General features: G+C 44.0%; 1 protein-coding gene across 1 annotated transcript in view; it reads left to right on the top strand.

The window, feature by feature from the left end:
* Positions 1 to 15821, top strand: part of LOC126259756 (5-formyltetrahydrofolate cyclo-ligase-like) — a 152029-nt gene that overhangs the window by 108385 nt on the left and 27823 nt on the right. Inside the window, exon 4 of the mRNA XM_049956748.1 lies at positions 1018 to 1157. Coding sequence (XP_049812705.1) covers positions 1018 to 1157 — 140 coding nt within the window. The remainder of the gene's footprint in view (positions 1 to 1017; positions 1158 to 15821) is intronic.

The raw sequence follows: 15821 nt of genomic DNA, 5'->3' as shown, positions 1-15821 counted from the left end.
TACATCCTTCTGAATCTGCTTAGTGTATTCATCTCTTGGTCTCCCTCTGCGATTTTTACCCTCCACGCTGCCCTCCAATGCTAAATTTGTGATCCCTTGATGCCTCAGAACTTGTCCTACCAACCGGTCCCTTCTTCTTGTCAAGTTGTGCCACAAACTCCTCTTCTCCCCAATTCTATTAATACCTCCTCGTTAGTTATGTGACCTACCCATTCAGCATTCTTCTGTAGCACCACATTTCGAGAGCTTCTATTCTCTTCTTGTCCAAACTATTTATCGTCCATGTTTCACTTCCATACTAATACTTCCATACAAATACTTTCAGAAACGACTTCCTGACACTTAAATCTACACTCGATGTTAACAAAATTTTCTTTAGCAGAACTCCTTTACTACTTTAAGCGTCTTATTTCCTAATCTAATTCCCTCAGTATCACCCGACTTAATTCGACTACATTCCATTATCCTCGTTTTACTTTTGTTGATGTTCATCTTATATCCTCCTTTCAAGACACTGTCCATTCCGTTCAACTGCTCTTCCAAGTCCTTTGCTGTCTCTGACAGAATTACAATGTCTTCGGTGAACCTCAAAGTTTTTATTTCTTCTCCATGGATTTTAATACCTACTCCGAACTTTTCTTTTGTTTCCTTTACTGCTTGCGTAATATACAGATTGCATAACATCGCGGGGAGGCTACAGCCCTGTCTCACTCCCTTCCCAACCACTTGGTTTAAAACTAGGTCAATTTTTTTTCCCATGACACTTACTATTCACAAAAGAAACTATTCAAGACCCATACTGTCGAACAAACGAGATCAGAAAGAGAGCAGATACACCTAGCTTGTAGGCGATGATGGGAGAAGTGACTTCTTGCAAGAAAGCGAAACGCCGTTTAACTTTCATACCTTACACGTAAATTGGCGTGACAGTATTCAAGAACGGTGTTTCCACGTATAAGCTGACTTAGGCTTACGTGAATGCTTGCAGGGGCAGTGGTACAATGTTTCGTCCGGCAGGTACTGGGAGTGCGAGTCACGGATGGAGATGCTGCGGCTGCGTTCGGTGGAGGAGCTGTCCGCGCTGCCCAGCACGGCCTGGGGCATCTCCCAGCCCAGCGGCGACGACGCTGACTCCAGGGAGAACGCGCTACTCACAGGTACGGGAGCCTCTCCCGGTAACCAGCAGGCAGCAAACTATTTCCCTCCGAGGTACCTGCCTACTAATGTTATCCACCACAGCAGGCTCTTTATTACCAGTATACACTACCTGATCAAAAGTATCCGGTCACCCCTATGGAATGCGAACTGATCACTAGATGCTACGAGAGGAGGACTTGTAATGCCACTTCCTCGGACGAGAAATAAAAATCAAAAATTAGCTCCCAATACCCCAAAGATTTCCCCCCAAGTCCCAAATTCCCAGAAAAGTGAATAAGCGAACCAAGTTCCATTTATCACTATTATTAGGTCAATAACAAGTAATTAAATCAGGAATCTAAGACCTGACAATTTAGCAATCTACGAAAGAAAGATTAAATTTCAGTAAAATTAAAATCAGAATCATAATAAATCGCGAAATTAGCATAAATTCACATTCGCAAAGTAGAACCAACGATCTCAAAGAATACTCCTTGTGAATACTCTTTGGGAATCGTGAGTAATGACTAAGTATAATTCAATGCATTGTCACTACGCTACGAGAGCTAGCCGAAGCAGGTCATATACACTCCTGGAAATTGAAATAAGAACACCGTGAATTCATTGCCCCAGGAAGGGGAAACTTTATTGACACATTCCTGGGGTCAGATACATCACATGATCACACTGACAGAACCACAGGCACATAGACACAGGCAACAGAGCATGCACAATGTCGGCACTAGTACAGTGTATATCCACCTTTCGCAGCAATGCAGGCTGCTATTCTCCCATGGAGACGATCGTAGAGATGCTGGATGTAGTCCTGTGGAACGGCTTGCCATGCCATTTCCACCTGGCGCCTCAGTTGGACCAGCGTTCGTGCTGGACGTGCAGACCGCGTGAGACGACGCTTCATCCAGTCCCAAACATGCTCAATGGGGGACAGATCCGGAGATCTTGCTGGCCAGGGTAGTTGACTTACACCTTCTAGAGCACGTTGGGTGGCACGGGATACATGCGGACGTGCATTGTCCTGTTGGAACAGCAAGTTCCCTTGCCGGTCTAGGAATGGTAGAACGATGGGTTCGATGACGGTTTGGATGTACCGTGCACTATTCAGTGTCCCCTCGACTATCACCAGTGGTGTACGGCCAGTGTAGGAGATCGCTCCCCACACCATGACGCCGGGTGTTGGCCCTGTGTGCCTCGGTCGTATGCAGTCCTGATTGTGGCGCTCACCTGCACGGCGCCAAACACGCATACGACCATCATTGGCACCAAGGCAGAAGCGACTCTCATCGCTGAAGACGACACGTCTCCATTCGTCCCTCCATTCACGCCTGTCGCGACACCTCTGGAGGCGGGCTGCACGATGTTGGGGCGTGAGCGGAAGACGGCCTAACGGTGTGCGGGACCGTAGCCCAGCTTCATGGAGACGGTTGCGAATGGTCCTCGCTGATACCCCAGGAGCAACAGTGTCCCTAATTTGCTGGGAAGTAGCGGTGCGGTCCCCTACGGCACTGCGTAGGATCCTACGGTCTTGGCGTGCATCCGTGCGTCGCTGCGGTCCGGTCCCAGGTCGACGGGCACGTGCACCTGCACCTTCCGCCGACCACTGGCGACAACATCGATGTACTGTGGAGACCTCACGCCCCACGTGTTGAGCAATTCGGCGGTACGTCCACCCGGCCTCCCGCATGCCCACTATACGCCCTCGCTCGAAGTCCGTCAACTGCACATACGGTTCACGTCCGCGCTGTCGCGGCATGCTACCAGTGTTAAAGACTGCGATGGAGCTCCGTATGCCACGACAAACTGGCTGACACTGACGGCGGCGGTGCACAAATGCTGCGCAGCTAGCGCCATTCGACGGCCAACACCGCGGTTCCTGGTGTGTCCGCTGTGCCGTGCGTGTGATCATTGCTTGTACAGCCCTCTCGCAGTGTCTGGAGCAAGTATGGTGGGTCTGACACACCGGTGTCAATGTGTTCTTTTTTCCATTTCCAGGAGTGTATTTGAATGCTCGTACATGTAGGCGCGCGTAGATTGTTTTTGATATTGAATAATTGTGATCTATTGTGACGCAGTAATACGATCTTATGACTTTTAAATATCATGGCATTAGAATTAGAACGGAGGACTTTTACCTACTAGAATAAAGTGAACTTTTAACTAGATAATTGAACTAAACGTTACTTAGACAATGATTTAGGCAACGAACACTGACAGACAATTTTCATTCATAACAGCCAGTGGTTTATTGAACTTCAGTGAGAGGTCCGAAGCATATAATTTCAATCCCCCCAACACCTGGGAAAGTTTTCTTTTCCAGGCTCGGTTAGGAAGTGAGTGATATTGTGCAATAAAACACCCTCTCGTGCCAAGTCGTGCATTTGTGATTTACAATTCTATCAAATTATTGACATGAAACTCCCGAGTAATAATTACGCTCAGAGATAATATTTGACTGCAGCGCTCGGCACTTGTTTAGAAACTTTGACTCAAATAACAAGCCCACTGTTACGATTTATTAGATACTTGGAATTACGACCAGCTTGTAGGGAAATGTTGTGGATGTGATTGTATTGGTTTTATCATTAATATTTCATCATTAATCAGTTAAAGATCGATTACGAACTATTAATTACGATTCTTGGTGAAGTAAATATCTCACGCACGTCGACATTTCGGTTCAGCACTGTTATTTTGTGCAACGTCGTCTTCGTAACTTGATAACGATCTCAACACTCTACCGACTGTCGCCGAGTTTTAGCCGAGGCCGAGTACAAATCAAACCAAATCACCAAGAAGAAGAGGCGTTGTAGACTCACCAGCGTAAAAAGAGGCGAGGAACCTTGTGTTGCCAATAGAGAAGCAATAACAGCGCAATCTGTTGATATGGAAAGATCAGTGACTTCGAAAGTGGACTAGACATTGGATATCACCTGAGTAACAAACTCATCAGGGACATTTCAAACCTTCTAAAGCTGGCCAACTCGACTCTCGGTGATGTGACACTCAAGTGGAAACGCGAAGGGACGGCCAAAGCTGAACCAAGGCTAAGCAGACCTTGTATACTGACGGACAAGGACCATCTAGCATTGCAGGGAGTTGTTTTTATAAAATCGCCTGAAATTTTCGGAAGGAACCACTGATGAAGTACTACCAGCAGTCCAGGTGGCACAGTCGCTGTGCGTAGCAAGTTACAAACAATATGGTACAGTGGGCGAGCAGCCCCTCATAAGCCACACATTTCTGCAGTCAGTGCTAAGCGACGCTTGAGACAGTGTTAACAGCGACGCCACTTAACAATGGATAAGTAATCTGGAGTGATGAATCACGCTATATCCTGTGGCAGTCTGATGAAAGGGTTTGGGTTTGGCGAATGCCTGAAGAACGTCACTCGCCATCTGGTCCTGTGCCAACAATTATCGATGGAGTAGTTGTGATACAGTATAGGGTGTTTTTCGTGGTTTGGGTGTGGTGCCCCTTATTGCACTTAAGAAAACACTAAATGTGGATGGATACGAACTCATTTAAATCATTGTGTACTGCGTATAGTGGGGTAATAGTTCCGAGACAGTGCTTCTTTATATTAGCATGATAATGCGGCCTGTCATAAAACAGCGTCCGTAAGAATGATTTGTGGGCAGTAACATCCCTGAAATGGACTGACCTACACAGAGTCCTAATTTGAAGCCAGTGGAATACCGTAGGATTAGTTAGAACGCTGACTTCGCGTCCAGCATCTCTACCTTCTCTAGTTTCAGCTCTTGACGAAGACTGGGCTGCCATTCCTCCACAGACTTCCAAACTTCTCAGTGGAAGGGTCCTCAGCAGAGTTCAAGCCATCGTAAAACCAAAAGGTGGTCACATCACATATTAATGACACTAATAAGGGTCTGGATACCTTTGATCAGATAGTGTACTTCACAGAAGTATCCTGCAGTGGCTGCTTCTACATGTCAGTGTGTAATTTGACTTGTACCATATCCCTGGAGGTTGTCCTGGGATTTACAGGACACAATATATGAATGAATGAGTCATTTGCTTCTCAATGCACTTGGTGTCACCATACGTGCACGAGTTCATTGCCCCTATGGATGTCAGTTATGACGAGGAGTCCTTGGCACCATTAGTCTTCAATAACCAGTTTTGGTGACTGATAAAGAAACAAATGGAGCTGTCAGCACCACTAACAGTTATGTATCTGGGTCTTTTCTATGTTCCAATTTAAACATGGGGAGAAGACTGGATTACAGATACCACGTAACATAATATGCTACTACAGTGTACAACACCGTTTTAATACCATCGAGGAGATATTTTCACAGTTATTTTGTCACTGGTAATGTGATTAAAAAGCGATACATTCTTTCTCCTCTACAGTTGAAACTATACACCTATACCTCAAAGAAGTAACGAAGGAATAAAAAATGATTGAGACATGAAATTAAAATTCAGGTTGAAAGGTTATCATTGATGTTGCTGTTCTCTGTAAAAGTGGGGAACAACTGCATCAACGTTAAAGGGTATAAACAAACTGCTGAGAACAGAATATAGATTTGGAATAAATCAAAGAAAACTGAAGTACGGTGGAGCAACTAAAATGAGATTTGGTAAAACGTAACATCAGATTTACAGGCTTGCCAGTGGACTGTTAGACGATCCATGTAGAGTGAAATGAGACGCCAGGACGACAATAGTTTTGTTTAGTTAGCTTCTTTATTCCGGTCCTCTGCTATAGTACATCAGGAACAGCAAGGTGGAGGCACCCAGTTGCCTCTCACGCGAATCAATAGACGTTCAGCACTGCTGACAGTGCAAAGAGCGGAGAATGCTGCTACCAGTGACATCTCCAGATGTGACCACGCTGACAGCGCAGCAGCACAGCTGAGGCGTCCACAGGGGGTGGGGTGACCTCCTTCCGGCAAGCAGGCGGCTCTCCGCTCTGGCGGCGACTGCGTTCGTGTCTCACGGCAGGCTGTCCTGTCCTTGGTAAAACAGCAAACCCCGTACTGCATTCCAGCAGGTCGCTCTGGTTGTCACTGGCTTAAGGTGTAGGCCGTGATACTGGGATGAGAATATTTTAGTTCGCAAAAGGCTGAGTACTTATACACTCCAGACAATGTTCGTTCAGGGGTTAAGGCAATAAACACTTCTGAGGTGGCAAATGAGGAAAGGCTTCACTCCTTCCACCAGCGTATCGCAGTGTTGGCTGTTGCTATATTGGCTGTTGTCATACTGCATCCAGCTCGGTCCGCTTGGTAACGCCTATCTTCCGTGTTTTGTTTTGCAATGCATAACACACTTGCCTGCCTGTGGCTGGCTCTGTTGCACCTCACTTCCAGTCTGGTGTACTTTTTGACCGAATACAGATGCTACGGTATAATACCAAACGAAGCAATTCAGCTCGCTTGGAAGCAAAACAGTGCATACCAAGCGAATCAAGGATGACGTAAGAAGCAGACTAACACAGAAAAATGCAGAACTCTTCATCAAAAGAAAGCTAGTATCAAATCATAGGCCTCAATTTGAGAAATAAATTTCTGAGAATACACGTATGGAGTACAGCATTGTGTAAGAGTGAATCACGGATTGTGCGGAAAACCTAAAAGAAGGAAACGTGATGTTGCAGAATGATGCTGTATGTTATGTGGACTAATATGATAAGCAATGAGACAGCTCTCTGCAGAATCGTTTAGGGAAGAAATATGCAGAAAATACCAAAAGGTGAAGGAAAAGGATGACAGGACCATGTGTCAAGAGGGTGGAGAATAGCATCAGTGGTGCAAGCACAAGCACCCCAAACAATTTTCACACAGCTAAAACTGCCAAAATGTACAGCATAAGTACAATGTAATTTTAGATGTGATCAGCAGTCAAATGATGAACCTGTTGGTTCTAAAAAGGTAATCGCACTATCAGTCCTTTCTTTCCATATTACAACCACAACGAGAAGCCCGAGTGTAATACTGCAATAATGGAGCGTATGGGTAATGGCTCTTTTTTTTATGTCTCTGGTTTTCATCTCACTATTAGATCACACACCACTGTGTCACAATGTAAGGAAATAAAATCATTACATTTCCAGTCAATTAAAAGAAGAGCCGTTGAACATGGTTTTGTATTGATGCCATTCCCTTTTACTGCCTAAATACTACAGTAATTTCGTGTCTGTAGAAGATTTTCCTGAGGTTGTATGCCTTTATTTCATGAAAGATGGTACACGTTTCATTTCTACTTATGAGTCGATATCTACCTAGAAAGCCGGTCCAGGACAGTGGGTAGTGCAAGATGAACAGAAAGATGTTTCTGGGTCTGTAACAGATAGCTTAATCGACATTTCACTCTTGTGAAATGATAATTAAATAGACACCCTAGCTGCAAACAGGCGCTGATATACTTCACTGGGGACATGTTGAAAATGTGTGCCCCGACCGGGACTCGAACGGGACTTGGTAGATTAATCTGCCACGAATAATGAGTATGATGGGCAAACATCTATTAGGCGCACTACGAATGTAGTGGTGTGGACATGTTGGGAATGTGGATCTCACGGGGAGCGTGCAAGGGATAAGTCCCTGCAGACGCACTATCCTCTGTGCCCTCGGTGGCTCAGATGGATAGAGCGTCTGCCATGTAAGCAGGAGATCCCGGGTTCGACTGCCGGTCGGGGCACACATTTTCAACATGTCCCCAGTGAAGTGTATCAACGCCTGTTTGCAGCTAGGGTGTCTATTTAATTATCATTTCATTTCTAGCAAAGCTGCATGGTCATCCACGGTATGTGTTCTTTCGGGAACAGATACTACCGTCATACATATTTCGCTCTTGTCTTTTCTTTGTGAAGAAGCATATGTAACTGACCTTTCTCACACATGCACACTGACTGAAAAAAATCTCCGCAACAAAAAAAATTAATATATTTAATAATGTAGTGAAATTAAATTTTAGGAATTAATTATTTAGGTAACATATTTAAGCGTTTAACATTGCAAGATTACAAGGTAATGTAAGCATGAGATATGAGATAAGCCATTGCAAATGTGAAATGCTGGTACATTAATAACGGGTGTACTGTTGAATGTTAGTATGCAAATATGCCTGCATTGTGTTATACACGTACTGGATGTCAGTTTGTGGGATAGAATTCCATGCCTGTTGTACTTGGTCGGTCAACACAGGGGCGGATAATGCTGTTTGTGGATGACGCTAGAGTTTTTCGATGATGTACTATATGTCCTTGACTGGGGACAGATCTGGTGATCGAGCAGGCCGAGGCAACATGTCGACACTCTGTAGAGCATGTTGGGTTACAACAGGTGCAGGATGTGGGCTAGCGCTATCCTGCTGGAAAACACCACCTGGAATGTCGTTGATGAATGGCAGCACTACAGGTCAAATCACCAGAGTGACGTACAATTTTGCAGCCAGGGTGCGTGGAATAACCACGAGAGTGCTCCTGCTGTCATACGAAATCCCACCCCAGGCCTTAAATCCAGATACAGGTCCGTGTGTGTAGCACACAGTCAGATTGGTTGCAGGCCCTCAACTGTTCTCCTAATCAACTCACGGCTGTCACTGCCACCGAAGCAGAACTAACTTTCTCCAGGCAACAACACGACCGACCGCCAACACTCCGTCCAATGAGCTCTCGCTTGACACCGCTGAAGTACCAAACGGCGGTGTTCTGAGGAATGCAAACTGCAGGGCGTCTCGCTCGGAACTGTCCTTGAGTAGCCGATTTGTAAGACTTCGATGTGTCACTGTGGTGCCAGCTGCTCAGACTGCTGCTGCAGAGAAGTAGGATTCTCCAGAGCCATGTCCTGAACACGATGCTCTTCCCTGTCGGTGGCCGTTCAGAGCCCGTTCATCTTATGGTCGTCCGGAGCCTGGTCTTCTAACGACCGTGCTTTCATGTGACCGCCGGCAACCATGTACAGTGGCTACACCCTGCAGAGTCTTTCTGCAACATCGCAGAAGCAACGTTCAGCTTCTTCTAGCCCTATTAGACGACGTCGTTCAAACTAAGTAAGGTGTTGATAGGGCCATCTTTAATGGCGTCTTTGTCGTCTGAAAGGCATCGTTGATTAATATTAAGTCATCGAGTCCAGAATCAAGGGTAACTAACACTCACGGCCGTTAAAGCGTGTATTTAAAGCAAACGTGATTCGCATCCCCATTGTGGCACTACAAGCGCCGCTCTTACGCGACTGTTGCGAAATGTTGAATACACATCATCTTTCAGATGTAGAAACACACCTATTAATCTTCGTTTATGTTGCACAACTCCTCTTTGCTGTTGCGATTTTTTTAACCTCGGTGTATTAGTTGTTCTCGACTGTCCAGGTTTCCAAATGTTAAAGCTACAACATATACAGGGTGGTCCATTGATAGTGACCGGGCCAAATATTTCACGAAATAAGCGTCAAACGTAAAAATTACAAAGAACGAAACTCGTTTAGCTTGAAGGGGGAAACCAGATGGCGCTATGGTTGGCCCGCTAGATGGCGCTGCCATAGGTCAAACGGATATCAACTGCGTTTTTTAAAAATAGGAACCTTCATTTTTTATTACATATTCGTGTAGTACGTAAAGAAATATGAATGTTTTAGTTGAACCACTTTTTTCGCTTTGTGATAGATGGCACTGTAATAGTCACAACGTATAAGTACGTGGTACCACGTAACATTCCGGCCAGTGCGGCCGGTATTTGCTTCGTGATACATTACCCGTGTTAAAATGGACCGTTTACCAATTGCGGAAAAGGTCTATATCTTGTTGATGTATGCCTATTATGATCAAAATGCACAACGGGTGTGTGCTATGTATGCCACTCGGTATCCTGGACGACATCATCCAAGTGTCCGGACCGTTCGCCGGATAGTTACGTTATTTAAGGAAACAGGGAGTGTTCAGCCACGTGTGAAACGTCAACCACTACATGCAACAAATGATAATACCCAAGTAGGTGTTTTAGCTGCTGTCGCGGCTAATCCGCGCATCAGTAGCAGACAAATTGCGCGAGAATCGGGAATCTCAAAAACGTCGGTGTTGAGAATGCTACATCAACATCGATTGCACCCGTACCATATTTCTATGGACCAGGAATTGCATGGCGACGACTTTGAACGTCGTGTACAGTTCTGCCACTGGGCACAAGAGAAATTATGGGACGATGACAGATTTTTTGCACGCGTTCTATTTAGCGACGAAGCGTTATTCACCAACAGCGGTAACGTAAACCAGCTTAATAAGCACTGTTGGGCAACGGAAAATCCACGATGGGTGCGACAAGTGGAACATCAGCGACCTTGGCGGGTTAATGTATGATGTGGCATTATGGGAGGAAGGATAATTGGCCCCCACTTTATCGATGGCAATCTAAATGGTGCAATGTATGCTGATATCGTATGTAATGTTCTACCGATATTACTACACTGCATGACAGAATGTAATTGTACTTCCAACATGATGGATGTCCAGCACATAGCTCGCGTGCGGTTGAAGCGGTATTGAATAGCATATTTCATGACAGCTGGATTGACCCGCACGTTCACCGGATCTGACGTCACATGATTTCTTTCTGTGGGGAAAGTTGAAGGATATTTGCCATCGTGATCCACTGACAACGAAGGCATTGTCAATACATATGCGAACATTACGGAAGGCGAACTACTCGCTGTTGAGAGGAATGTCGTTACACGTATTGCCAAATGCATTGAGGTTGACGGACATCATTTTGAGCAATTATTGCATTAATGTGGTATTTACAGGTAATCACGCTGTAACAGCATGCGTTCTCAGAAATGATAAGTTCACAAAGGTACATATATCATATTGAAACACCCGAAATAAAATGTTCAAACGTACCTACGTTCTGTATTTTAATTTTAAAAAAACCTACCTGTTACCAACTGTTCGTCTAAAATTGTGAGCCATATGTTTGTGACTATTACAGCGCCATCTATCACGAAGCGAAAAAAGTGGTCCAACTAAAACATTCATATTTCTTTACGTACTACACGAATATGTAATAAAAAGTGGGGGTTCCTATTTATAAAAAACGCAGTTGATATCCGTTTGACGTATAGCAGTGCTATCTAGCGGGCCAACATAGCGCCATCTAGTTCTTTGTAGTTTTTTCGTTTGACGCTTATTTCGTGAGATATTTGGCCCGGTCACGATCAATGGTCCACCCTGTATAATAAGCCGTCATTGTTTCCACGAACTTAAGGCAGAGCTTAGAACCGTGAGCTGTTAAGTTAGGAAGAGCTGCTATGTTGAAGAGAAAACGGCTCCTGTAGACGCTGCGATTGGAGTAGCTACACCTTGTAATGTCCGTCAGCGTGACAATCGCGCCCAGGAACTGGAAAAAGTGCAACATCATCGCTTCCGATCGCAGCCAGGTCACAGGTGGTCGACGCGTAGGATAAACAGCCTCCAAAAGCAATGGTATTTTCCAGTTCTAGGGCTGGGCGGGAGTACGATAAAGTAACACCATTTGGGGAAAACACAGCGGCCGACAAGTCAACCAGCGTTGGCGACAACATATTGGTCACAGGTGTCGTAGTCTACTACTACAAACTGAAACGCGAACATACAAGCCACAGTTCAACATATCACTTATCAGTTCAAAATTAAACAACAAAAATCACCACCGCTACTCTGGAATCAGGCCAGAGGGCTGTTCTGACTCGCCGAATGCCTAAAGACAGTACGAAGAGCGATCTGTGTATCGTGGGACATGTAATCGGCGTATCAGCAACCCCTCCTTCCGTTTCTGTCAATAGATGAATTCTGATGGAGCCGGTGCTTCTTTATTAGAGCAGATTCTCATTTGGGTTCACGGAGCAGAGTGAACAGAGTTTCAGACTGACTAGTACAGAGAAAAAATCTAAAGAGTTACCAAGAATCGAACCCGGGTCTTTCCGCAACGAAGGCAGCGACAATTTTTTGTCTTCTTGATTTTGACCTGTATCTTCGTCGTTATGTCGCCAGTGGTACTTTCCGGATGTTGCATGACATCAATGCTCTCGATGAAAAATTCACTCAAGTAGTATACTAAGGGGGGTTTTGGGACACATTTTGGGACGTATATACGCAGCTAAGGTTAGCTGCGGTACCGTACCCAAGCTGCCGTCGCTTGTCATCTGTTCATTACGTCACACTTGGCAGCCTTCCAGCTGGCGGGCTACACAGGCACGCACGCACAGACGTAAACACACACACACACACACACACACACACACACACACACACATACACACACACACACACACGTAAACACGCACACGCACACACACACACACACACACGTAAACACGCACACACACACACACACACACACACACACACACACACACACACACACACACACACACACGTAAACACGCACACGCACACACACACACACACACACACACACACACACACCTAAACCAGCATATGTAAGATGTAATACAACATTTATTATACGTATTATTTTTGCAAATTAATCCAGCTGTTGTGTGCACTGCTGAATCCAAGCCACTTTACCAGTGCCTTATTTCCTTTCTTACGTATGATTCTCTCAACAATGTACGTTGATGGATATTTTGTTTTTTGTAGCTCTTCTGCATAGAAAGCTCCAGCTATGGGCTGAGATTTGTAATCTTCAAGGAGATATGTTCTCGGATTGGTTTCTTGCACTTTACGTATTTTGAAAATTTCCGTGGATAACGAACTGCGCGAATTATTGCAGTGCGTAGGCGCTTTCCGCACTGAACGACACTGGCAGCAAGAATTCCGCCCTGAATCCGCCTGGGACAGCGCTCTCCACGGCGAATCGCTCTGGCAGCACGATTTCCGTATAGGGCTGCACTGAAGGAGGGAATCTCTCAGTGTTGATGACAGTGGACTGGAAGCGCCTAAACGCTGCATCTTCGATATCCTGTTGGGCTGACCTGTTGTCTCCTGGCGATGTGAACCTGGAAATATCGTACTTCGTTAATGGTTGATTCCAATATAACAAGTAATTTTAAGACATTGTCACTGTGCATATTTATGTTACGCGTATCTGCCCACTTATCAAGAAACTGAAGGCATCTTAGGAACACCATTGTATTTTCCTTTGACCCAGACTATTTTATTACACTATCACATACTCGCGAAAATAAACGACAGTGCTTATGTCGATGTAAAGACGAAGTCCTAAGTTTTTGTATCACACTAAGCCATATTCCTGATCTGCACGCACGTTACTTTATTTTCGGTATTAATTAGCTGTCACAATTAAAGTACTAAGGAGCTGCTTAGTCTCCACCAATAATTTTTAATGCTGGCCCATACATGCAAATCCTGGATTCGATATTTTTAACTCCATGATCATTTTAAAATTTCCTCCGACACAGCCTCTTAGTAACTTCGCCTGCGGCATCAAAATTATCCTTGACTCGCAGTGGTGTTTATCAGGGCTCATAAATGTCAGTGAAAAGATTTCAGGAAACTATGTACCTAAATTATGTTGAACAATCTGAAAGCTTATGGGAAAATCTTAACGCTGTGTCTTTAAAAGCAGCTTTATTGAATTGTCAGGTTTAGCTAAAGGTAATAACATCTAAGTAGCTGCTAGGGTTCATCTTTTTTACTCTCTTACTGCAGCAACTAATTTTGTATTCACAGGGGCTGATTTAACGCCACTTGTAAACAAGGCGTATATTCGAATGCCCAAGAGGTTTTACGTAGCAGGTACGCGGCTAAGGCTGAGTCTCTTTAGTAATTGCTGCAGTCATTTTTGGTGGAAACTCGTTCGATACGATTATGACACTCGCGTCTGATTAGTAATACCTATTCGAAGTGACGCACAAGTGCTCTCAGTTTCAATGGAAGTGAGAACCGTCCCATAATATTTTTTACATTCCACGTTACGAAAATCAAACTAAGCATTTCAGTCGTTCGTATGTAATACTCAGTTCTCAGTAAACAGACCACGACAAGTACATGCAAATGGAACTGTATCTTTTGAATACTGCCACAAAAAATGTTAAGCATTACTATAACAATTCATTATTTAACGTTTCAGTGCAGTGGTCTCATTAGTTGTCTATGCAGTTAACAACAAATCTAATAGCAGGAGGACCGCTTTTTAAGTGAATCACCACAGTACATACACATTAAGTAGCACCACTATGTACGACCGAAGGACTAGTGCACTCCTTATGGCACCTTTGGACTGCCAAAATTTGTTCAGCATTAAGAACATACTTTGCATCAACCTCAAGTATGCTTTACTTTTGTTGCCACATTGATAGTGATCCAGCACCCCTTTGTTACACATCAACGAGACAAGTATAGGAAATTTAATTTGCAGACTTTCGAAAGGATTGGTTTCCAGATGCTGTACCATCGAAGTCGCTAGAATACCCCACGTCTCTCTTTGAAGCAGATATTTGCACAAGAAATTCCTGACCGTCTAGATGGCACCTTACATTAACAGCTGAGACACTCAATCATTAATTCAAAATAATGTAATAATTATGCTATTGCGAAATTTACAGATGATGTACCGACCAGTGTGTGCCCTGTTTTACTGAATTTTAGTGTTACTTTATTACACACAGTAATTTATTGCCGAGTAGCTTTAGCAATGATGAAGCATGCTGGAAAGATTACAATTACCCATGGAAGTGACGTAAGTAATTCTCTGAAGGATATATGCTGTCTTCAGGTGCATCAGCCTCTAGCTGAGTCGAGTGTCTTGTGTTGAAGGCATTATCAACATTTAGAAACTTTACCCAGAAGTGAAGATAAAATGAAGTTTTTCAAAAATTCTGAAGTGATTAGATTTTGTGGCTGTTTATGCATTCCACCAGTCCACATACTTACCGATTTCTGACCAGTGCTTGCATTTTTTTCCATGCCAAATCTCTACCTTTCTCGAAGCTTTGTAACACCATAATTGGGCAGCAGAATGACAAATTTCGTAATATCACCAAGTTGGAGCTATGTCGCTCAAGTATAAAACTTGTCTTATTGATTGATTTATTTGTTTGACGTCTTCTCGATTAGAAAGTGAAGTATTCTACGTGGCAGTATTAACGTTGAAAAGTAAGTAGTCTTGTGCAACTAGAGTATTTTCTTTCATGATCGAGAACAGATCAGTTTATGAAGATGTGCCTGTCCTAGTTCAAATTTCTCAAGATGTTCTTTTCTGTCATTAAAGTAATTATTAAACTGGTAGCGATTTCCATTTGAAGTGGTTGGGCTAGCAGACAACGATGATACTTTTCCCTTCCATACTTTCTCGATAGGCCTAATGTCTAGATTAACCATTCATCCTGTGCATTCTTTTGTACAAACTGTCACTTTCCTGGTTTGTCAATACCATGTACGTTTTAAGAGATATGCAATACGTGGTTCAAATACTGAGCTTTCCTGACTGTTTAGCTTTAAGAAACCCTTACTTCTGTCACAGCATTTAAGTAACTACGATAGGAAAGTGATAGCTGTTTCAGTATGTTAACATATTTAAGCCTCTGTATCCAAATGCCAATGAATTGCATTTTTTTTAATTATTGCTTCGCAGGAGATAGGTTTGAGGGAAAGAATTTGAAACTGGTAGAGTACCGCGACGTTTACAGAAGTCGATGGTGGAATGTTAATGTTTGTATATTGTTCTAAGGCCGAAGTCTGAAGAA

This window comes from Schistocerca nitens, chromosome 5 (genome assembly GCF_023898315.1).
Source record: "Schistocerca nitens isolate TAMUIC-IGC-003100 chromosome 5, iqSchNite1.1, whole genome shotgun sequence".
Lineage (NCBI taxonomy): Eukaryota > Metazoa > Arthropoda > Insecta > Orthoptera > Acrididae > Schistocerca > Schistocerca nitens.
Note: the sequence above shows the minus strand (reverse complement) of the source record. Positions and strands in the feature narration are given on the sequence as shown.